The sequence below is a fragment of the Bos mutus genome, chromosome 3, assembly GCF_027580195.1.
Source record: "Bos mutus isolate GX-2022 chromosome 3, NWIPB_WYAK_1.1, whole genome shotgun sequence".
Taxonomy (NCBI): Eukaryota; Metazoa; Chordata; class Mammalia; order Artiodactyla; family Bovidae; genus Bos; species Bos mutus.
This window is the reverse complement of record NC_091619.1, coordinates 19,929,985-19,954,368: the sequence shown is the minus strand read 5'-3', so window position 1 is coordinate 19,954,368 and position 24,384 is coordinate 19,929,985. Positions and strand designations below refer to the sequence as shown.

At 53.6% G+C, this 24,384-nt stretch overlaps 1 protein-coding gene across 1 annotated transcript in view; it reads left to right on the top strand.

Annotated features, from left to right (window-relative positions):
- The window catches only part of ARHGEF2 (Rho/Rac guanine nucleotide exchange factor 2), a 48,704-nt gene extending 25,079 nt beyond the window's left edge, over positions 1-23,625 (top strand). The window contains 22 exon segments of the mRNA XM_070367336.1: positions 7,939-8,083; positions 10,190-10,257; positions 10,579-10,642; positions 11,294-11,420; positions 11,644-11,753; positions 11,903-12,049; positions 12,526-12,776; positions 12,984-13,109; positions 13,420-13,537; positions 13,736-13,877; positions 13,879-13,982; positions 15,533-15,609; positions 16,076-16,245; positions 17,960-18,027; positions 19,155-19,355; positions 19,720-19,839; positions 19,970-20,037; positions 20,179-20,214; positions 20,422-20,472; positions 20,675-21,121; positions 21,365-21,548; positions 22,164-23,625. Of these exon segments, the coding sequence (XP_070223437.1) occupies positions 7,939-8,083; positions 10,190-10,257; positions 10,579-10,642; positions 11,294-11,420; positions 11,644-11,753; positions 11,903-12,049; positions 12,526-12,776; positions 12,984-13,109; positions 13,420-13,537; positions 13,736-13,877; positions 13,879-13,982; positions 15,533-15,609; positions 16,076-16,245; positions 17,960-18,027; positions 19,155-19,355; positions 19,720-19,839; positions 19,970-20,037; positions 20,179-20,214; positions 20,422-20,472; positions 20,675-21,121; positions 21,365-21,548; positions 22,164-22,237 (2,898 nt within the window). The 3' untranslated portion in view covers positions 22,238-23,625.
- Positions 23,626-24,384: the final 759 nt, after the last annotated feature.

Sequence of the window (24,384 nt, the reverse complement as noted above, 5' to 3'; positions counted from 1 at the left end):
GGTGAAGGTTCTCGGAGACCCCCTCTCCCAGGGTCCCACCAGGGTGCTCTCTGTGTACCCCCTCCCCGCCCCCCTGCAGTCGCTGGCGCGGTCGTTCCCTCTTTGTCCCCGCCATCCGGCCGAGGGGTGGGAGGGGGTGGTTTCCCAGCTTCCTCCCACCACCAACACCACCCGCATCACCACCCGTGCAAGACAAAAGTCAGCTCCTCCTCTCCTCGCAGATGGACTTTCCAGCTGTGATTCAGTTCTCCCCAACGGTGGGCGGGTGACTGGGGTCAGGACAGCTTAGGGACAGCTTACTTCCCCCCAAGCCATCACCCTCAGGTGAAGGGAGCAGAGGTCTTTGTGTAGCTAGGATCCTTTCTTCCATCCTTAGGAAGGTTCCTGGGCACCCCAGTTCCTGAAACATCAGGGTCCCCCACCCCTTTTTGCCCCACCAGCTTCCCGAAATAACCTGAAACCTTTAGGCTGACCCACTTGGCACTGTGCCCTCCTCCCTCCTCCCCACCTCTGCTCTTAGCTCTTCATCGTGGGACTGTTGTGTCATTTCTAGAGTTTGGATATATAATTAGCCTAGTCCCCCAACCCTATCTGGAGCTCTTGGCCACTCCTTTCCAAGTATCCTTTTTTTCTGCTTTTGTACCCAGGCCCACTGCCAAAGACTGACCTCTCCACACCTCAGCCCCCAGGAAATGATGAAGCTGACTTGTATGTGAATAAGTGAGAGCTGGGAGGAAGGTGGTGCATGCAGGCAGCACCTCCCAGCTGCCTTAGGCAGCCACACTATACCCATTATTGGAAAGGCCAAGACCCAGTCCATAGCTGGTTTAATCTCTGGCCTCTTTCCAATCCCAGTGTTCTGCCCTGGCAGGCAGCCTATGCTGATCACCATCACTGTCTTCAGACATGGGGGCAGCACTCCTTTGGAGCCCTCAAAGATGATGGAACCCTTTTCCTCCACTTCCCTCCTAGCTCCTAGCCTGGCCACCTATCTAGAGACCAAGTTGGGAGAGAGTCTGTCCTGGAACTTTTCCTTAGGGGGGCTGGGTTAAGGTTCTGCTGACAGGAAAGCAACTGGGGTTTGGGTAGGGCCTAAGACAAACAGAAGTCCAGAAGAGTGGCGGCTGAAGTGCCGTGAAACAGCGGGGTGGCAGGCAGGCTCTTCCCAGCCCTGCGCCAGGCCAGGCCCCAGCTATGAAAGTCTGTTTATTTTTCAACCGTTTGAGCTGAGACTCTGGAGTAGAGCCAAGGGGGAGGAGAGGTTTTTTGAAACCACGGAAATTTGGTTCCACCCTAAAAAGGAAAGCCGTGGGGGCACCGGTGAGGGGCTATAGACAGGGATTCTGGGAAGGTAGATACTGGGGTCCCTTTTCCGTTATTGAGAGGAGTTGGGGAGCCAGATAACTGGGTCCTAATGTCTTGTGGGGGGTTTGCATTTGTTTGTTTTGTTTTTGGTCATTGGAAGGACTGGGAATCTAGAAGCTTGACTTTTTCCATCCTGGGGTCCTGGGGCTGATCTTGGTTTGGGGGGTGTTGGGAATCTGATTGGGGGTGGGGATGTGGGGGGCTGAGTGGGTAGATCTGAGAGGGCACGGAGGCCACTGGAGGAGGGTGCTTGTCAGTTTGGGCTGGTCGGAAGGGGAGGGCCACCTCCGGAAAACTGTGGTTACAGAAGAGGGGAGTTGGTTCTTAGCCAACAAACCCTGGATCCCCTCTTCCCCCTCCCCCAAGCACACCAGCTGTCTCCTTTCTTTTTATACTGCGGTGGGAAGGAGAGGGGGCCTGCTGGAAATGAGATAATTTGAGGAAGATGGTCTCCCCTGCTGCCTATTTGGGGGGATGCTTCACAGCAGGTCCTGACAGCCCCCGCCCCCCACCATTCCTTGCCTTCCTCCTTGGGACTTCCTTGAAGAAGAAGGAATTTAAGTGGAACCTGCCGCTTTCTCCTTCCCACTCTCCTGGAGTCTATGCAGCTCCCGCATCACCACCCATGACTCCTTTCTCTTTTCACTCCATTTCTATTCTTCCAGGCTGTCTTCAGTCCTCCACCCCCTCATTCTCTGCGCTCTACTTCTTACCTTCATAGGCCCCAAACCCCAGAGGTCCCTTTTCTGTCTTTCCTCCTCTGTTCCCACCTTCCTCCTCCCCCAAACCTTAACTGTCTCCTCTCTCAGAACAAAGAGTCCTTTCCTCCCTAGAAGGAAGCAGGGACCAGAGGATCAGGGATGGCTCTGGAGGCTAGGGGGTCCCCCTGGAATCTAAAGGACCCCAGCTTTGGAGCGTGGTGGTGGGGGAGAGGAGAGAGACTATTTCTTTGTTCTGACTGTTGGAGAGGTGGCTGGCTTTGTGTGCGGGACTGGGAGTGGAACGGGAGAGGAGGGCTGGGGGAGCCCTGGAGGGAACTGGCGGTGCTGGCAGTCTGGGAGGGAAGTTGAAGAACTAGGGGGTCTCCGGAGAGGCTGAGGCCTTGCGGGGCATAGGAAAAGATTCTTGGGGCCTTAGAGGTTAGGAAAAGAGCTGAGGGGGAGGGGAGAAGCAAGGATGGGGGAAGGGAGTGTAATGCTTAAGGTAGTGGCTGAGTGACTCCAGGGGGTCGGATGGCGCCCAGAGAGGGACGTGCCTGGGCTGCCCGAGGGATTTCAAGAGGGGTTCAGTCTCAGTCCCTCTGGCTTTCCTGGAACCCCTGACCTTGGAGTCAGGGACGGCAGATCTGAAAGAGTGAGTCCCGTGTGTGCACATGTCCTGTCCTGTGTATTGGTGTGGGTGTCTGTGTCTGTCTGTCTGTCCCCAGATGCTCTGGGTCACTGTTTGAATGATGGTCACCAAAGTAGGGGGCTCATTGCACTCTGGACGTGAGGAAGTAGTTCCATTCTTAGCTCAGTCTCTCCTTTGAAGTATCATCTAGGAACGAGAGGGAGCAGATTGGTCATGGTTCCTGGAGCTGATCGGAAAAATGGCTGAGAGGTGCTGGCTGGACCCTTCTGGGTTTGTTTATGTCTCCTTGGGGGAGGGTGGGGGAGGGGCTGCAGGCAGCAGCTGCCCCCCTCCCAACTCAGCCGGCCTGCCCTGTGCCAGGAGGGCAGGGAGTCCTGGCACAGCTATTGTTCGCCTGCACAAATGCCCGTCTGTTTGCATCACTGCCCCCCTCCATCTCTGCTTGTCTTTCTCTCCTGACCCGACAGGTGTGGCCTGGTGGGGGGGCGAGCTGGGTTTCAGGATGCCTGAGTCTTATGCTTTCCAGCCCAACTTTATTCCTTATGGCCCTCAGCACCCCTCTTCTGCTCCACTCGTGTGCCCACCCCCACCGTCTGCTATCTCATCTTCATTCATCAAGCAAGCGTTTATTAAGTGCCTTTGTGTGTTCAGCGATGTCTTTTTGTGTTATGTTGCTGGCTTTGGTGTTAACGTTTCGATTTGGCCGCCGTCTCCTCAGCCTCCTGCCTTCATCTTATCCATGGAAGCTCATAAAGGAAGCAAAGCCTGGCTGAGATCACCCCACACCCTCTTCTCAGTCCCATGGCCAGGAACCCCCTCTCGCATTTCCCAGCCCTAGAACCCATCCCTCAGGACTCATGGCCCTTTGCAGCCTATGACTCTGAACCCCTGCTGTCCAGGGTCTAAGCCACAGTTGACTTGAAACCTGGTAGAACCTTCCAGGGACCTTCTGGGCATCAAGCATGGCCTGGACAGAGACTGTACCACCTTGGGGAAGAGGCTGCTACCCCTTGCCCAGAGGTCATTCTCAGCATCATGTGACCTCCAGAGGTCTTGGTTTGGACATACCTGATGGAGGAACAAGGACACTGAGAGTTTAGGCTCTGTTTGGAGAGGCTCTCACTCCTCTGGGTCAGCTCCACCACCCTCTGCTGCCCGCTCGGGAACACAGGAAGCCAAAGTCCTGGCTCTGGCATCTGTGGCCTTTGCATATGTCACTGCCTTACTCATCTCTCGCCTGGGAGCCTAAGCCAGAGGAAGGGGAGACTGCCTGTGTGTTTGAGCCAGCAGCCTCAATGCCCTCTGCCATTTGCCTAGTCTTTCTCCAAAATGACCAAGGTCTGGGATGACAGTGGAAAGGAAAGTCTTCTTCTGACTTTCAGAGGATACCATCTGAGCCTAAATTCAAAGGAATTAGGAGTGAAGTTCTGGGAGGAGGGAGGAAAGACTAACAAGAGAGGAGGAGACCAGAATTCCCTGGTGGTCCAGTGGTTAAGACTCCATGCTTCCAGGGCACAGGGCACAGGTTCAATCCCTGGTCAGGGAACTAGGATCTCACAAGTGCATGGCTCAGCCAAAGAGAGAAAGAGAGGAGGCGGAAGGGGAGACTGAAAGCTCTGAAGCTGTGGTAAAGAATGAGGGGATCCCTAGAGCAGGGGCAAGGGTGCTGCTAGGACCCCTTGTCTTGGTGTCTTGGCCATCCATCCGTCCTTCTTTACTTCCTCTCTTCCCAAGCATACGTTGAGTGTCTGTTATGTTCCAGCCCTTGTGCTTGGTGCTTACCCGTGCTTTATTCACTCCATCCTTGATGCAGCAGTGGCGGAGATGCAGGCTGTGTAGCAAGACCTTCTGTGAGGGTTTGTAAGAAAGCAGGACTCTGGACGCTGGACGTAGAGGACTGAACCAAGCAGGAAGGGCCTCTGAGTGTGCGAGTGGTTGTTGTGGATTGGGGAGTAATGGGCCCTTTTCTTGGTGGACAGATGGGGTCGTGAGGTGAAGGGCTGTCCTGCTGGCTGGTGGCAGGCAGGTAACAGGGGTGATCTTAAGAATACTTGGAAAGAGGGCAGAGAAGCACACAGGGCCATTGACAGGGAGCAGGCCGCCCTGGGGTGCAGGCCCTGTGTCCTTCTTGCCTCACCAGCCTGAGCCCTTGGGGAGGGTGCAGACTGCCTCCAGGACAATAGCACTAGGCAGTGCCAGGGCCGCTCGCTGCCGGGCAGTGTCTGTGTTGGGATGTGCTGCTGCTGTGGCTGCTGCCCGCTGCTGGCCCACCTAGACAGGGGGTCCCTTGGAGAGAGGGTGAGTGTTGGGAGGCGGAGGAGGCTGGGCCCTTGGAGCCAGAGAGGGAAGGTCCACAAGAGTCCCTGTCCCCTGGCTGCCCTGGTCCTCTCGCCCTCTTTCCCCGCCTCTTTCCCAGGTGAGTGCTCCTGGAGGCCTGAGGGCAGAAGGCAGAGGGCAGAGGTCGGGGGAGAAAGGGAGTTGTAGCAGCTCTGTAGCGGATCTGCAGGACTGCATCTGCAGGACTGCCCATTTTGGAGCTGACCCTGCTTCAGATATGTCACTTTTTTTTTTTAATATAGTTGATTTACCTTATTATATTAGTTTTAGTATTTTTACAGATTATGTATGCTCCATTAAAGTTATTACAAGATAATGGCTATAACTTCCTGTGTTATACAATACATCCTTGCTTCTTTTCTGTTTGTTTCGGTTTTTTTTTTTGGTCATGCTGTATGGATTTTAGTTCCCCAACCAGGGACTGAACCCTCAGCAATGAAATTGCAGAGTCCCAACTACTGGACCACTAGGGAATTCCCTGCTCATCTATTTTATGCACAGGAGTTTGTATCTCTTAATCCCCTACCCCTAATTTTCCCCTCCCCATGTTGCTCTTTTTAATATGGTCACGGTTTTTTGTTTGCTTACTTTTAATTCAAACATAACAATTCCTCAAACTTTTCTGTTTGTGGGAGGGCAGGTGAGGAGAAGAGAAGGCAGAGTGTAGGGCAGTGAGCTGTTTGGACTTGGACTTTGAGGTTCTATGGTGGTGGTGGTTTAGTTGCTAAGTCCTGTCTTAGCGACCCCATGGACTGTGGCCTGGCAGGCTCCTCTCCATGGGATTCTCCAGGCAAGAATACTGGAGTGGGTTGCCATTTCCTTCTCCAGTGGGTCTTCCCGACCCAGGAATCGAACCTGGGTTTCCTGCATTGCAGGCAGACTCTTTACCGACTGAGCTATGAGGGAAGTCTCCCAGGTTCTATAAGGCCATTTTATTCAGAGGAGGATTGGATTTCCTAAAGAGCTATAATGTGGAGCTGGGCACATGGCGGTTAGACCAAAGAGAGAATTTTCTAGTGGTCCAGATAGGTAGGTACCAGAAAAGAAAGAGGGAGGTTACAGTGAGAGGTTGGTGAGCTTCCCTGACAAGGCCTAGGAGGAGGGGAGGGAGAGGCCAAGAGCAGCAAGGGTGGGAAGGAGGTGGGAGGCCAGGGATGGGAAGGAGAGGGTGTTGTAGGAAGAGCAGGAGGCTGGGAGGGGAGGAGAAAGGGAAAATGGGTGATTGGTGGGGCATGACCTCGAGACCTCCAGGCTCTGCTCATCATCAGACACACCTGGACTTCTGAGGGTCGGCGGGAGAGAGAGGGATCTTGGGGCACCAGGAAGCCCTGAGACCCTCGGGCACCACAGTCCAGTGCCCTCTGGCCCCTGTGCTGTTGACTCATACTGTCCCTCCGCACTTCCCTTTTCCACCCTCGCCCCAAGCCAGTGCCTCTCTTCCCCTCCCCCACCTCCTAACTGCTAGAGTGACCTCAGCTGAGAGTCAGGACTGGGTTCCCCACCCCCAAGTCCAGACTGCGGATTCTCCTCTGAGTTTTGATTGGCTGTCCCAGGGCCCCACACAGCATCATCTGACTTGGGGCTCATTACCCTTGGCCATCAGTATCTGGCCATCAGGATCTCGCTCTTCGGTTTCTGAGAGAGGCAGGGAGGCCTTGCAAGGAGTGGTCTTGTCATCTCTGCTTCCTGCTCTCAGTTCTCTAAGAGTGGAGGGAAAATCCAGGGATCTGAGGTGACCACTGAGGAGGGTCCTGGAATGGGTGTAAAGCACGGTGTCCCATCTTCTCATCTCCTCAGGTTCAGGGAAAGCTCAGGGGCCTTGAGGAAGGACAGAAAAGAGGTCAGGGAGAAGGACTTGACCTGCAGAGGTGGGGGTCGGGGGATGAAGCAGGAGATGAGAAAGCTGATGGGAAATGCCTGCTTCTGAGATTGTGCAGACAAGCCCAGAGAGTGCCCCATCCAGACAGAGCAGGGCAGGAGGAACTGGCGCTGCAGCTGGGATGGAGGGCGGATGCCAGAAAGGACTTCCTAGACGAACTGGGTGAGGAGGAAGAAGGGAGCGATCCTAGGATTTGGAGGGGAGCGTGAGAAGGATAAAAGTTAAAACTGCAGAAGAGACTTCCTGCCAGGAATGAGACCTTGATGGCCAAGTTTCCTTTCTTAAAGATCCCAGAGAGAACAAGTGAAGAGACTGAAACCAGGCTCCTCCTCCCTGAGGTTAGCGGGGGACATGCTGCCTCCTGCAGAGAGGCCCTTCGTCCCTGGGCTGAGCAGACGTCCCTGGGCTGAGCAGACGTGGAGGCCTCTAAGGTTTGGGACCTCCTGTTGAGGGTGGCAGTGGAGGCATCCTGCCCCCTTCAGCCAATCTGATAAGGGGATCTCCTGCCCCCCCACTGTGACTGCCACTGCCACGGAGACAGCGGCTCCACCACCGGTTGTCATGGTTATAAGAGGAGCTAACTCCCATAGATTTGAAAGCGCTGGTGAGCTGGCACCTTCTGCTTTGCCTGCTCTCCCCTCCTCTCTGCGCATCTTCTCCCGGCACAGAGAAGAGAGTACAGCAGCTTGGGGGCGAGCAGAGCTAGAGCCGGGAGGTGGAGTGAGGACGCGGAGGTCTAGAGCTGTGGAGATGAGCGGCAACAGGAGGCAACCCAGCCGCAGGGGCCAGGTAGGTCAGGGGCCAGCTCGGCCCTTGGGGATGGCCAGTCACTCCTGGACAGCTACCTCTGACACGCTGCGGCAGGCTCTGCTTCAGGAAGTGGTGTGTTTCTGGCAACCCCAGGAAGGCGTTGCTCTCTCACCTCTGCCCTCGCCTGCCTCTCTGGACTTCTCAGGCACCCTGGCATCCTCCAACCTCACTTCCTGTCTCTCTCGCCCCTTCTGCAGACCCGGGAAAAGGAGAAGATGAAGGAAGCCAAGGACGCACGCTACACCAATGGGCACCTCTTCACCACCATCTCCGTTTCGGGCATGACCATGTGCTATGCCTGTAACAAGAGCATCACAGCCAAGGAAGCCCTCATCTGCCCAAGTAAGTTCTTTGGACCCTGAATGTCACTCTGCCTCAGTGCGCCCTGACCCTAGTCCTTCCATCTGTCCTTTCTGCTCTGAGCCCCAAATGCCAGGGCTGGATGCTTGATCCCTTTCTCCCTTTCCTTACGTCTAGGACTAGTGGCGGTCAGAATATGGCATAAGCGGGACTGGGGGTGGGGAATGGGGGAGGGGAGGCCAGGGTGGCTCTCCTTGCAGCTGTCGTCCGCTGGGTATCCCCCAGCTCCCCGAACAGCTGCTGAGGGTCAGAGAACTGATTGGAGAAGGAGCAGGAATGTTGTGTGTCTGGGGAGGTGGGGTGGATAGGGGAGCTGGATGGGAGGCTGCCAGCCTTGCAGCTGCTCTGCCGATCTTCCTGGGCCAAACTGGGTGTTCAGGACTTCAGGGTCCCTTGCCCCCTCCCTTTCTGTTGACTGGGTGGAGGCTGAAATCTCTAAATCTCTGAAGGATTAGGGATAAGGACACCCATCTCAAATTTCTAGTCCGACTGATACATAGTGAGAAAGAAAGGATATGGCAGCAATGTGTATGTTGAGGGAATAGCGGTTAGAACTCCTGACCTTCAGCCACATCTCAGGATAGCCCTGTATTAAGTACAAGCCAAGATTTCTTCCTTCCCCAAGATGCCTATACAGAGGGCTCCCACCCTATCCACCCATCCACCCCCAGACTTATGGCAAAGAGCTGCTTCTGGTTTGAGCAGGATGGCCCACTGCGGAACAGAGGAGCGATAGCTTTAGCTTCTAAATCTCTATGGAACCTGGCAGGGAACCCCAGACAGAACCAGTGAGGCCTCCCTCCCTCCTCACTGTTCAACTTGAGTTTATGAGGGTGAGGAGGGAACCCCAATCTAGATCCCTCTAGAGACCTGACAAAATTCCCAATCTGGAAGCTCGTTGCCAGGGGAACTGGGGGGGCGGGCAGCAAGCGCTATTTTGAGAGCAGGTGGAAAGCGGAGGTTCGATCCAGAGACACTGCGTGCTGGAGTAGAGGAGAGCTCCAGCGGGGTGGGCGCAGCCCCAGCCCCCACTTCTGTCTGCCCCTCTGCCCCACCCTGCTCGCCTTGTATTTGTGGAAGTAAGCCTGATGCTGGGTATTGTCTGAAGGAGTTAGCAGAGTTTCCGGTGTTGTTGGATGGGGGAGGGGAAGCTGGAGCCAGCCAAGGGCTGAGGGCACATCAGGGAGAGGGACAGGACAGCCGGTAGTCCCGGCGCCCAGGCATGGCTATCCCTCCTCGCCTCTTCTCTCCTACCCCACGGCAAGGTGGGGTGGGTGATGAGGGAGAAGCAGATGGAGTGTGGGAGCTGTGGGTTTGCCTTACTTGGAGAACAAGACTCCCCGGGCCCGGAAGGGAGACTGGAGTCATAGCAAGCATGAGCAGTACAGAAGGCAGGCAGGCATGGCCGGCAGGGGCAAGGCATGGCCAGTCCCCACTCTGCTGGTGGATCCATCAGCCTCTGCATTGCTTAGGCCTAGCCAGGGTTCACCGGCAGACACGTGGCTCCAGGTAGAACCCAGACACCCCTGAGTTAAACCCCAGCTCTGCCACTAAGACCTCTGGCAAATGATTTAAGCTCTCCAGGAGACAGGTTCCTCATCTGTACGATGAGGATCGTTGCATCTGCTAGGATCCACTTGATGTGGCACATTTCCTCGCTGCCCAGGGGATGTTCATTCCCCCCCTGCCCCTAGCCCCCATCCCAGCTGCTCCTGTGCCACCTTCTGTTCCGTGGGCGTCCTTTCTGCCATCTGTCATTCTCAACCACCTTTGTGCCTCTTGAGCTCATCTCTGGCAGCCAGTAACCCATTCTTCCCTCTAGTCCACCTCACAGGTCATCTTTGAGTCAGGATTATCCCCCTCCTATGGCTTAATTGTGGTCCATACCTATCCCCCCTCACTTCATCTCCTGCTTGAAGTAAGGGGGAGGCGGGAGGAGAGGGACTGGGATGTGGCAATGGCCAAGGAGTCTGGGGAGAGGGTGAGTCTCCGACGGTGTGGCCAGGGGGACATGGGGGTCTGCATGTGGGTGTGTCCTGTCCTGTACCACCTGGCCCTCCCGTCACCCTCTCTACCCCACCCTCCCAGCCTGCAATGTGACTATCCACAACCGCTGTAAAGACACCCTCGCCAACTGTACCAAGGTCAAGCAGAAGGTGAGATGGCAGGGAGGGCAGAGGGCTGGGGGAGAGGGTAGCGAGTATGCGGTACCCTCGTGCCTATTCCGTTCATTCCTCACCCTGTGTTCCTGCACCCCTCTCCTCACCACGGTGCTGCCCAGACCCTCCACCCTAGACCTCAGGCCCCACCGGAGGGGGCCAGCCTGTTGCTCTGGACACATCCCCTGGGCACCGGGGTCAGCCACCCTGGTGCCCTTAGCCATCGAGCCAGCTTTCTCCCGAGGGGGTCCTGGGCCTATGGAGGTGACCCTTGGGTGACAGCTGTTCTTGGTATCTCTCTTGCTCTCTGTCTCACAGCAACAGAAAGCTGCCCTGCTGAAGAACAACACTGCCTTGCAGTCCGTTTCCCTTCGCAGTAAGAGTGAGTAGTGAGGGTGCAGGAGCTGCCATAGGACCCTGGACCCCCAGGCCTCTCGGCCCATGGGCTCTGCTGCCCCCCTGAGGTTGTTCCCTGGCACAGCACCTTCCTCCCTTCAGTTGGAAGCTGATGGCGGCCCCACAAGGGAGATCTAGACCAATGGGCCTGGGGGCAGGACAGCAGAATTCAAACGAGGTTGAAGGCCTGGGATTGACTGGTCATCTGAGCCTGCTCTCACTTTATATTATTATGATCAGTTATTTACATGGCACTTGGGGATGTTGGCAGAAGTTGTTAAGGGCCAATTCAGAAAGATCTGGTGTGACAGCAAGAGTGGGGTGCTTAGTCAGGAAGACTAGAGTCTGAGTCTGTGCTCAGCCACCAGCTGAGTCACCCCAGACAAGTCCCTTCACCATCCTGAGCTGCAGTTTGCTTATAGGCTTGTGGCGGGGAAGAGATAAGAAAAGCTCTTTGTAACCATTAAAAGTATTGCACAAGTTTATGGGTAGTGTTATTATCATCTTTCTCTGACTAGAACTGGGCTAAAGGTGGGGTTGGAGAGGAGGCTTCCTTTCTAGTCAAGGAGCCTGGGAGGCTTGAGTCCTGGGAAGGCACCAGGTTTGAGGCTTGCTTGCTTGGTATCCCCTCCGACAGCTACCACTCGGGAGCGGCCCAGCTCAGCCATCTACCCCTCCGACATCCGGCAGTCCCTGCTCGGCTCCCGCCGTGGCCGCTCCTCCTTGTCTTTAGCCAAAAGTGTCTCCACCACCAACATTGCTGGGTGAGCCTCTACTTGGGGACGGGAGAACCAGTCAGGCAGAGTGAGGCGGTGGAGACAGGTAGGGGGGAGGGGCTGAGAGATCCTTCCCATCCCTGAGTTCAGAATGATAGGTAAGGAGAACTTAGGGTGACTGCCTCTGGGATCCCGCCTTGGTTCCCCAACCTGGGAAGGGATCTCTCACCCGAGTGAGTCGGGTGATGCAGCCAGGCTCCACTCCCCTCAGACACTTCAATGATGAGTCTCCCCTGGGGCTTCGCCGGATCCTCTCACAGTCCACGGACTCCCTCAACATGCGGAACCGGACACTGTCGGTGGAGTCCCTCATCGATGAAGGTGACCATGCCCGGACCTGGGGGAGACCCAGGCGTGAGGGGCGGGCGGGAGCTGGCCTGGGAAAGGCAGGGTGGAAAGGGATCTGGAGAAGGGCCCAGGACCCAGGGAAGAGGTTTGGGGTCCGAGTCGTTTCCCCCACTTGCGTCCAGGTGCCGAGGTGATCTACAACGAGCTGATGAGTGACTTTGAGATGGATGAGAAGGACTTTACAGCCGATTCCTGGAGCCTTGCAGTGGATAGCAGCTTCTTGCAGCAGCATAAAAAGGAGGTGATGAAGCAGCAGGATGTCATCTATGGTGAGCCAGGAAGACCACCCCAGACTTCTTGTTTATCACCAGCCCTGTTTCTCTGTGTCCTTCCTCTGCCAGCCCCTACCTCTCAAGACACTTTCCTCTTATCCCATTGGCCTTCAAGACCCTGCCAGGGATCCCATAAGTAGCTACGAGGTCCCCACCTTTTGAGGCTGTTGACCTCCAAGGCCCTTCTTTATCCCTTCTTTCCATTCAACTCTTAGTCTTTGCTCTCTGCCCATCCCATGCCCAACTCTGTGCTGGGGACTGTGGGAAGCCTAGACATGTAGGGAACACATAGTTTTTGCCTTTATGCCTTGGGATGGCAAGGCATAAAGATAAATGATTAGAAAAATGATCTAAGATCATAATAATGCAGAATATTAGCCTGGAAGGGAAACTGAAAATCTCTGATGAGCCTGAGGTCTCCAGCCTGGGCCCCACCAGTTGTGGCCAAGCCGGATGTTCCACCGTCCCCACAGAGCTGATCCAGACAGAGCTACACCACGTGCGGACGCTGAAGATCATGACCCGCCTCTTCCGCACGGGCATGCTGGAAGAGCTGCAGCTGGAGCCGGGAGTGGTCCAGGGCCTGTTCCCCTGTGTGGACGAGCTCACTGACATCCACACGCGCTTCCTCAGCCAGCTGCTGGATCGCCGGCGCCAGGCCCTGTGCCCTGGCAGCACCCGGAACTTCGTCATCCATCGCTTGGGGGACCTGCTCATCAGCCAGGTAAGAAAAGCCAGGACCCCTGAGCAGCAGTCCTGGGCAGGGCTGTGGCTAGAGTGGGCATTTCTCATCTCCAGACTCTGGGGGGGTGGGGCAGAGAGAGTTGGAGAGGCAGGAAGCCAGTCTGTTTGGCAGGAGGCGAGAGGGCATTGGGGATGAGATGTGACTTTGGGGGACATGCTGACCCAGCCTTGCTCTCCCAACTTCTAGTTCTCAGGTCCTAGCGCAGAGCAGATGCGGAAGACCTACTCAGAGTTCTGTAGCCGCCACACCAAGGCCTTAAAACTCTATAAGGAGCTGTATGCCCGAGACAAACGCTTCCAGCAGTTCATCCGGGTGAGCAAACCTCTCCAAGACCCACCCTCTGCCTCCTCTAGTGCCTGGCCCTAGTGGACACAGCTGCTTGCATTTCCATCTGTAGCCCCTCAGAGTGCTGGAGCGAGAGCTTTCGCTCCTTGGGTCCTCACAGTAAACCTGTGACCTTGTCAGCCCATTTTCCAGAGTCATTAACTTCTGCCAGCCGGCATGTGGTCAATGACCAAGTTGCAGGTCAATGACCAGGGCTTAGGCTCCAAGTCCGGCGTCCTTTCGGTCGCCCTCCCCGCGGGTCCCCCTCTGGCCCTGAGCCCTGACCCTTGCTTTGTAGAAAGTGACCCGCTCGGCGGTGCTGAAGCGGCATGGGGTACAAGAGTGCATTCTGCTAGTGACTCAGCGCATCACCAAGTACCCGGTGCTCATCAACCGCATCCTGCAGCATTCCCACGGTGAGAGGGCGAGTCCAGGAGGGAGGAGGACTCGAGAGGGCTGTCAGGGGAGCGGCGTGGCCCTGAACAACCACCGGGAGGAGGAGGGTCAAATATGGAGCCCTGGGCAGCCTCTGAAGGCAGGATTGAGATCAGTGGGATGGGGACTTCTGTGAAGCTGGCTGGGCCACCCCTTCCTCACGCCGACCTCTGTGTCAGGGATGGAGGAGGAGCGCCAGGACCTGACCAAGGCCCTGGGGCTGGTGAAGGAGCTGCTGTCCAACGTGGACCAGGATGTGCACGAGCTGGAGAAAGGGGCCCGCCTGCAGGAGATCTACAACCGCATGGACCCTCGGGCCCAGGCCCGTTCCTGGCAAGGGCCCCTTTGGCCGAGAGGAGCTCCTGCGGCGCAAGCTCATCCACGATGGTTGCCTGCTCTGGAAGACGGCGACTGGGCGCTTCAAAGGTCAGTGGACAGCTTGGCAGACTGGGCAAGAGTCCATGGCCAGATATAAAGAGGGAGAAGCCTCCAAGCCCATAGGCCCTCTTTTAATGTAGCCCTGGTGAGACCCAGTGGGAGGAAAACATGTGAGCTCTGTTGTAACAAAAGTCAGAATTCTGGATTTAATTTCATGGGCGATACAAGGACTTTGTTGTCAGGATTTGTTCATTCCTTTGGTCCTTGCGTGCCCAGAAAGCTACCAATTTTGATGAGAAAAACAGAGAAATTTCAGGATTGGAGGACTAGACCCGGGTAGTTGGTTCTACCAGCTGGAGTCCCAGCCACTAGGACTGGGGAATGGGCAGGCACTTTGGGAACACAGCTGAGGAAGGCCCTTGGAGAGGGCGGAGCCCAGGGAAGGGCGGGCCAAGTGGAGAAGGGAAAAGACAGCAGGGAAGGTGTGTTCGGGGCGGGGCGCACTGTCCCAGCCTCTCTTCCCAGACTGCACTGGCCAAGGCTTGCCTACCTAAATCAAAGCAGAAGAGTAACAGACCTCAGCTTTAGGTGTGAGGAATGCTACCTGAGGCCAGAGCTTGCCTGCACCTCTGTCCCGTGTCACGAAGTCCCCACTCCATAGGCTTGAGTATTGCAGGCTTTGCCAGCCACTTTCCTCCATCCTTTTCTCCTTCCCATCCCTCCCACGCAGCAGCTAAGAATATAAACCATGGGGGGGTTAAAAATAGCAAGGCTGAAGAGCTTTATTTCTGAAGCCTTTAGCAAAAGCCCTCCCCTTCTGTGTGCCCACAACTTAGAAAGATCTCCAAGGGCAGGGGATGCATGTGTATTTTCTTGACTGTGACATCGGACTTTCATGGGTTGACCTTTGTCTCCCCCAAGTCTTAAAGCACAGGACCCCGTAGAATGTGAGAGCCTTGAAGGTGGGGCAGAAAAGGAAAATGAAACCAGGGCCTACTGTTGTTGAAGGAGATTGGGATTGTTCAACGGTGGGAGAAATGAATAAGGAACCCAACTGTTCCCCTCCCCACGGAGCACAAAATAAGTGGGGAATATGCTGGGGTGGGGGGAATCTTAGACCAAATATCCAAAAAGATCTTATATTAGTTGTTCAACATGGAACTGAAAGGCTCCGCGAGTCGTTTTACCCTCACAAGAATTCTGGACCCTTTCACACAGAAAAACACACGTGTGATAGATTAATATGTAAAAATTACTTATGGAACTTTAGAGGATCTACAGAGCCTCTGAAGCCTGATAGTAGACACCCCTAGGTGTCTGCAGACCGCAGGTTAAGGAACCTGCATTCATTGGATAAAGAGGCTTTTATTCAAGGCCGCTGAGTGATTGCTTATAGGCATCTCTAGCCCAAGAAACCGTTTTATCTAATGACACATGCGTTCCCCCCCGCCCCCACCATTTCTGAGCTGTAGGAATGGGGAGAGGCGGGAGGTCTGCAAAGGTGGAGGAAACAACCAGAGGGAGAGAGCTCGGGGAAAGGGAAACAGCTGCTCGTAGCCTCTAACGCTGACTCTCCTCCTGCCTTCATCCCCTGCCAGATGTGCTCATGCTGCTGATGACAGATGTGCTGGTGTTTCTCCAAGAGAAGGACCAGAAGTACATCTTTCCTGCCCTGGTAAGACCTTCCACCGTCTTCTTTCTCAGCATAGACCAGTGTTTCAGACCCTTCTTACTTTCCTACCCCAGCCAGGAAATCCTCCAACATCAAATAGCTATTATTGTAACCACTACCATAATATAATCAGGAAAAATAAGAAGAGCCAACGTGTATAAATATGATCAGAAGGAATAAGAAGAACCAACGCATATTGTTACTATATGCAGCCACTTTTTTTACACATGTCAGGAAGGCACATGATTATCCTCTTTTTGTAGATGAGGAAAGTAAAGCTTAAAGTTAATTAAATTGTCAAGGGTCACAAACGTTTCTAAGTCCACTCTGGCTGGCACCAGAGCCTGAGCTCTTAACTTGTATTCTCGGCTGACTCTTCAATCCTTTGGGTACTCCAGGAGGACTGAAGACTCAAATATCCAGGGATCAGGATTCCCAGCTTTAATCCTTCCTGTGCCCCAATTGGCAGGACAAGCCCTCGGTGGTGTCACTGCAGAATCTCATCGTGCGGGACATCGCTAACCAGGAGAAAGGGATGTTTCTGATCAGTGCGGCACCCCCTGAGATGTACGAGGTCCACACAGCATCCCGGGATGACCGGAGCACCTGGATCCGCGTCATTCAGCAGAGTGTGCGAGTGTGAGTGTGTGCATGGACTTGTGGTTCCTGCAGTTTGGGGCCCCGGGCCACAGCACTCCCAGGGAACAGGGTTCAGAAGTGGAAGCAGAGGCCAGGAGAGAGACAAGATGGCTCAAGGCAGGCAAGGTCATCTACGTTCTCTTGCCCGGTAAAGTTGCATTTTATACAATGACAACCCAACCGCCTTCTGAATGCACCTTGAGCTGACAGGCCAAAGGAATACTTTAAGTTGGGACATGCCAGCATCCCTGCCGGTCAGCAGTGCAGTTTCACCTCCATTAACGTCTTAGTCCGTAGGCAGTGGGCCATTATTTGGATTGTATTGTCTTTTACCTTCATTTTCTAAAAATGAATGAAAAAGAGAATAATGAAAAAAAAAGAAAAAGGATAATGAAAGCATTGATACTAGTGATCAGAGGAGCAAGACTCAAACAAACTTCATACGATAGAGGCTACAAAGAAATCATTTTGTGTGCTAAAGCAGCAAATCTTTGGCTTCTGTTGGACACACATCAGATCTGAGTATGTGTCTGTTGTGATAAAAAAAAAAGTAAAGGGGCTTCCTTGGTGGCTCAGACCAAGAGCTGCCTTCAATGCAGAAAAAAAGTAAAGTGCATGTAAAATGTTGAAAATGGATTCTCAGGCTTCCCTGGTAGCTCAGTGGTAAAGAATCGTCCTGCCAATGCAGGAGACACAGGTTCAATCCCTGATCTGGGAAGATCCCACATGCCTTGGAGAAGCTGACCCCGTGCACCACAAATATTGAGCCTGTGCTCTAGAGCCCGGGAACTGCAGCTACTGAGCCCACGTGCTGCAGCTACTGAAGCCTGAGCGCCCTAGAGCCCATCCTCCACAACAGCAAAAGCCACCACGGTGAGGAGCCTGTACACCGTGACTAGCAAATAGCCGCCACTTGCCACACCTAGAGAAAAAGCCTGTGCAGCTCTGAAGACCCAACACAGCCAAAAATAAATAAATAGAACTTTAAAAAAGAAAGTGCATTCTCAAGGATAATGCCTGAAAAATAAACTCAGTTAGGATGTTTATGATTTTTTTTTCTTTTACTTTTCAGGGAATGGATTCTTCTCTACTTTATAATATATAAACCTATATTTTTTTTTCACTTCTGCAATTTAGACTTTTGAACAAATTTTTCAGAAATTTGTGCAAAAATATGAAATTACCTGTTGTGGGAAAACAAGACCAAAGTTCCTATCCCATTGACAGTAGATCTATAGTTGCCTCTTTATTAATAATGTTAATATTTGTAGTTGTGAAAACATTATTCATGATAATTGTTTTATTGAGCTTATGCCACGTTCAAAGCATTAATACATTATTTCATTTAATCCTCATACGAAAAAACAAACTGTGAGGAAGAGATCATCCCTGTTTCTCACATGAAGAAATAGAGAGGTTACCACCTGGTAAATTGTGGAGCCAGAATCTGAGCCCAGTGTGCTTGATACCAAAACCTGTAGCTGTCCTTCTGCACTACGCTGCCGCTCTGGGTGACTCGGAGAGGTACTGGCAAGCAGATGCAGAGCATCAGTGCCAGGAAAAGGAGAGGGTCAAGAGCAGATGAAGCCAGGGCGTGGAGCTGACGAGTCTTGTTGGGGAAGTATAGAGCACATTTGGGAAGGAGGGAAGGCAGACTCCTGGTGTGTAACCTAGCTTCCTTCCCTGAACCCCACCCAACCTGTGATCCCTCCAGATGCCCATCCAGGGAGGACTTCCCCCTGATTGAGACAGAGGATGAGGCTTACCTCCGGCGTATCAAGAGTAAGTCCAGGGGAGTCTGGGGGAGAATGGATGCATGTATACGTATGGCTGAGTCCCTTAGCTGTCTATCTGAAACTATCAGAGCACTGTTAATCGGCTAAATTCCAATACCAAATAAAACGTTTAATAAAAAAAATTACATGATGTTTTCAAAAAACAAAAAACAGTACGTCTACCCACAGAGCTTGTTTAAATAATTTATCAGTATGATATATCCACACAGGGGAATACTATCTTAAAATGAGGTGGCTGTATGAGGGCTGATGTAGATCCACAACCAGAACATTTAGTTAAGTGAGAAGAGCAAGATTTAAAACACTGTGAAGCATATACTGTCACTAGTGTGAAAATATTGGGCATAGATATGTGCCATGCATTTTGTGTATATGTGTGCAGTGTCTCTAGGAGGATATTATTACTGTGGTTTCTCTGGGAAGGGAAACTAGGAATAACAGGGTTAAGATACTGACTTTTTTACCATAGATCCGTATGTTAACTGGGGGTATGATCTAACTGCTATACAAAAAAATGAGCAAAAACCAGTTGGTCACATGAGGTAGATTATTTCTCTCCACATAACAGTCCGGAAGCGAGAAGTGCAGGGCGGTAGCGCAGCTGCGCCCTCCTTGTCCTGAAGATTCCCCATCTCTATGTCCTCATCCCTCCTCCAGCTTCCTCTCTCACATCTGCATCCCAGCTAGCAAGGAGGGGTCGAGGACAAGGAGAGTTTACACTCATTTCTTTTAAGGCCGGATCAGGAAGACATTCCCATCCACTGGTCAGAATTTAGTCCTGTGGCAATGCCTAATTGCAAGGCAGATTGGGAAATGGCATGTAGCTGGGCAGCCGCATGCCCAGAGGAAATTTGCGCCCCTTCTCTAATTAAAACGTGGGGAGATGAAAGCTGGCGGACAGCCTGCAGGCCCTGGCACACAAGGTTTCACTTTTGTTTTGAAGACAACACTGCATGTGTTACTCCCTCCCCTCCAAAAGTTCTCTTCTTTTGCGTAAATGCCAAACCCCTCCAAAATGCAGTCCTGCCGCCCCACCCATACCTGGCTCATCCCTGGGGCTGCTGCTCTATGGCTAGTGGCTCTTCCGGGTGCTCACCTGTTTCTCATCCACAGTGGAGCTGCAGCAGAAAGACCGGGCACTGGTGGAGCTGCTGCAGGAGAAGGTTGGGCTATTTGCCGAGATGACCCACTTCCAGGTGGAAGAGGATGGCAGCAGCGGGGTGCCCCTGCCCACCCTGCCCAGGGGCCTCTTCCGCTCTGAGTCCCTTGAGTCCCCTCGTGGCGAGCGGCTGCTGCAGGATGCCATCCGTGAGGGTGAGGGAGCTTCTGGGGAAGAATCTGGACTCACCTCTTCACCATCACACAATAGGGGACATGTGGCTAGACAAGGGGGATGTCCATCCCGTAGTCCAGAACTCCCCCGGGTGCCTGTTGGGTGCCGGATGCCAGGAATGATGGGGGAAGATGGCCCTTGCTACTGTTTGCCACCTCTCATCCTGCACAGCCCTGGGCACTTTAATGACCTTTTCCTCGTATGTGGTTGTGGCACTGAGACCCCATTACCTGTGCGGGAGCATTTCCCTAGACACCTGCATGTCCTGTGAATCGAGTGAACGGCAGCCCCTCCCACCCCCTGCAGAGTTCCGACCCTCTGTCCTCACGTCTTCTTTCCACACAGTGGAGGGCCTGAAAGACCTGCTGGTAGGGCCTGGAGTGGAGCTGCTCTTGACACCCCGGGAACCACCCTTGCCCATGGAGCCAGACAGCGGTGGTAACACGAGTCCTGGAGTCACTGCCAGTGAGTGCCAGGGAAGGGGACCACGGCAGCAGATGGGAGGAGTTAAAGATAATGGGGTGGTACCAAGGTCTGAGTGGTGTCATGGTGCTGGGGGAGCTAGCCCGGTGCATCATTTTCCCCTTCTCAATAGACGGTGAGGCCAGAACCTTCAATGGATCCATTGAGCTCTGCAGAGCCGACTCAGACTCCAGCCAGAAGGTAGGTTTTGGGAGGTGTCAGGACTTAGCTAGAGGGTGGGAAATGGACTGCTGGCCTATAGACCCTTGACACAGAGCTATCAGGGACAGGCACCAGGGACTCGTGTGTCTGCTGATGCCCTATCCTTGCCCGTTTCTGCAGGATCGAAATGGAAATCAGCTGAGATCTCCCCAGGAGGTGAGATGGGCTTGTGATGGTATGGGAGACTGAAAGAGGGGTTACTCTCAGCTGAGAAACTGGAGCCCAGTTTGGAGTGGGGGGTTGCTGTATACACCTCAAAATACCTGCAGTCTTATTGTCCCCACACCCACACTTATTCAACTTCTGGTCAGTTCTCCCATCCTGAAGCTTGGACTCTGTTCCCCCCCTCTCCTCTGTCCTCAGGAAGCGTTGCAGCGATTGGTCAATCTCTATGGACTTCTGCATGGCCTACAGGTCAGTGAGGGCAGGGGCTCCAATGGGAATGGGAGGGGCCAGGCCAGAGCTGCCCACTTAGCTAGAGCAGAACCATCATAACAGGCCTGTCTAAGCCTTGCTCTGATTCGAGCTCTATGGGACTCACAACCTGGGCCCTGGGGAGTGAGGGACAGAAGAAATGGGATTCTGATATATCCCTTCATCTCCATTCCACCCCCAGGCAGCTGTGGCCCAGCAGGACACTCTGATGGAAGCCCGGTTCCCTGAGGGCCCCGAGCGGCGGGAGAAGCTGACCAGAGCCAATTCCCGGGATGGGGAGGCTGGCAGAGCCGGGGGTGTCCCTGCGGCTCCTGAAAAGCAGGCTACGGAACTGGCGTTGCTGCAGCGGCAACACGCACTATTGCAGGAGGAGCTGCGACGCTGCCGACGGCTTGGCGAGGAGCGTGCGACTGAGGCCGGCAGCTTGGAAGCCCGGCTCCGGGAGAGCGAGCAGGCCCGTGCCCTGCTGGAGCGGGAGGCCGAGGAGGCTCGCAGGCAGCTGGCCGCCTTGGGCCACACGGAACCCCCACTCGTGGCTGAGGCCCCCTGGGCCCGCCGGCCTCTGGATCCGCGGCGTCGGAGCCTCCCTGCTGGCGATGCCCTGTACTTGAGTTTCACACCCCCACAGGTGAGGATGCTTGAAATAGTGAACTAACCTGGGGTGGACGTCAGGGTCCAGGAGAGAATCTGAGAGGAATTGGAGGCCAAATGAAATCAGCCATTAGACTTGAAGGATATTAGGATACTGATGGGAGGGCTGAACAATTTCGATGGGTGCAGAAAGAAATCAGTCAGTGGTAGATGTACTGAGAGTCAAGTCTTCACACTGCTCATTCCCGGACCTCCTGCTTTTCCCGCCTGCTGTCCATAGCCCAGCCGAGGCCACGACCGCCTGGATTTGCCTGTAACTATTCGCTCTGTCCATCGACCCTTTGAAGACCGAGAGAGGCAGGAGCTGGGCAGCCCCGACGAGCGGCTGCAAGATAGCAGTGACCCTGACACCGGCAGCGAGGAGGAGGGTAGCAGCCGTCTGTCTCCACCTCATAGTCCACGAGGTGAGGTCCTGGCAGAGACATGGCTTAGAAACGGGGTGCAATGTGGGTACAGACCTTTGGGCTGTAGTTTCCAAATGGAGCCTGCATCGGAAAGCACAGGAACGTTTAGGATGGTCCCTAACCAACCACTGAGGTCCACAGGTCGACTCTTGGGACGGGCCCAGAGTGCTTCCTGGTTTGCCTCCTGGTAAACAGGTAGTGGATCTCTCAGAAGCAGAAAACGTAGGGGCCTCTGCTCCAGTAGGTCCATGATTCCCAACCTTTTCAAGCAGAAATGGACTTTCAGAGTGAAAAAATGTCAAAGACCTCCAAGTTCTTATAGTTGGCTCAGGAAATACAAAATAACCCGAAGCTACTGTGACTTCATACAATACTCATCTCAAAATACTTTGTATCTTATTAACCATATTGTATCTCCATGTATTTAACAAGGTACCTAGGTATGGATCCATTATTTTGTGGACAGTTTTCCCATCACCCAGGGATTACAGACCTCTGCCATCCCTCCCAGTTCTCTGAGCTGCTCAGCCCACAGACAGGGAGGCATCCGTGTAGGGGTTCAGCTGATCATAGGAGCCTCTGTTCACTCACTGACTTTGCCCCTTCCTCCTTCAGATTTCACCCGAATGCAGGACATCCCGGAAGAGACTGAGAGCCGAGATGGGGAGCCTGTAGCTTCTGAGAGCTAAGGGGGCCCCTCCCCCCACCCGGTGTCCCCTGAAGAACATTACTGAGGGAGGCAAACCTTGGGGACTCCAATCTGCCAATGACAAGGGAACATTTGAAAGAACTGCTTACTGTCCTTGCCAGCTCTTGGTATCCTTGGATACCTGGGGGCCATTTAGGAAGCTGGGGGAATTAGGCCACAGTGCCCTCTGGTGGCATCCAGAAGCTACACTGCAGATGCCAATTTTTCATGCCTTCTTCCCTCTACTTTAGTAAAATTTATTTATTTATTGTTTATTAGTTACGGAGGGAGAGGGGAGATTTAGAGGACCAGGGACATGGGAACCAAGCCATAGGGATCAGGGGGCCTTGTCCTTTAACACTACTGGGGTTTATTCAGGCTTAACCATGCAGCTGCTGGGTTCTAGCCCTGACACCCCTCCTGAGCAACACCCATCTTTGAGGAGAGGCTGCAGCCGTAAGACCCTACTGCCCCTTCAGGAAGGGCTGTGGTCAGGGCCATGTCCCTCTCCCCTTCCCCTCAACCTCTTACTGCTGTTCTCCCTTCTCTCTGTCTTCTATGGAAACCCCAGGGACTTAACCTGGCTTCCTAGAGTTGATGGAATAGAGGTTGAGGTGGCCATAATGGTTTGTTAGGGGGTGAGGGGAAAAACTCACAGGGACCAGAATGGTTTTTTTTGTTGTTGTTGTTTTCTTTTTTTTTGTACCAAAGCCAACTGCACGTGTTTTATATTTTTAAGAGAAGATTGTAGGCAATTAGAAATTGCAGCTTTCTATCTCTAAATCTCTGAAGAACTTGAGGGATGGGGGGAGCATTGACTTCTCCACTCATCCATAGTAATGGGGGGCCCCATTCTGACCTCTTCCCCAGTCATTTGGAAAAACAGTTCTAGGGTGAGTTGGGAAATCTCTCCAAACCCTGACCTCACCCCCAACCTCAGCAACCATGACCTGAAACCTCAGTGTGAATTTGGGGGATTTTTCAGTGGATCCCCCCTTCCTTGCCCAGTGGCCACCAGCCCCGGCCAGTTTTCTGCCAATTTGATTATTTTAAAAAAGGAAAAAAATAGAAAGTCGGGGGTGGGGGGGATAAAGCAGGGAAAATTAAAGTCCTGGAACCCCAGGAAGTGCTGTCTGTTAATATCTGCGAGTTCTGAGGATGCTGGTGATGAGGACAGCCAGGGAGGGCCCTGTGTTCCTCTGAAAGGAGCCTCTTCCTCTCCCAGGAAGGGCGACTGCCTCCCTGAAGACACAGGGCACTAACAGAAGAAACTGGTGCCAACCTGTTTTTGTTGTCGTCTGTGATACTCACAAGGATAAAAATGAAGGGGCACTTAGGTTCCAGCGGCTGTTGGGGGGTTCCAATATTAAAAAACCTGTTTTCATCTCATTTGCATGCTGTGCTCAGAATTACATCAGCCTCTTGCCCCCTTCTCTCCCTCTCTGCACAGTTGCAGTTCCCCTTAGCATCTCCGCTCAGATTCAGCCCTCACTCTGCTCTTGTTCTTCAGTGTCAGAATCCTGGGGTAACCTCTTTAACACAGTTCCCCTCTCCCCTCATAGGAGCTGCTCATTTGCCCTTAGCATTTTGAGAGGCAGTGAGAGACTAGGTAGGTTTCGGTTCTTATTTTTGGTTAATTTTTTGCTTCCTGTTTCTGGTTAATAGCCTGCTCTGGGGCCGTGGGGGAGGGAGGCCAAGAGCGACTAGCGTTGTATAAATGCTGGCAGAGTGCATAGTCTTCTGTTGGAGCCCATGGAGTAAGATGAGAAGAATGGGGCTCAACCTCAGCTGGAAAGAGGAATTGAAATCACATGGGGTGTGGGCAGGCTTGGGGGAGCAGCCAGTACCCTCCACTCCTGTAATTCTCATCTGTTGGCATCTGGCCTTGACAAGGTGCTTTCTCATCCATCACAGAATCTGTGAGGTAACAATTTTCTCATTTTATAGAGAAACCTGGCTCCAGAGGGTTGCCAGGCCAGGAGAGCAGCCAGGGAAGGGCCAGTCCTAGCTGCAGTCCCCCATTCCCCTTCTCAGTTGCTCTGCCGAAACACCAGAGTGCCAGGTTTCCAACACACTGGCCCATGGCTCAGCAGCTGGGACCCAACGCCATAAAGGCAGAGCAGGGGGACGTTAGCATCCAAAGACCAC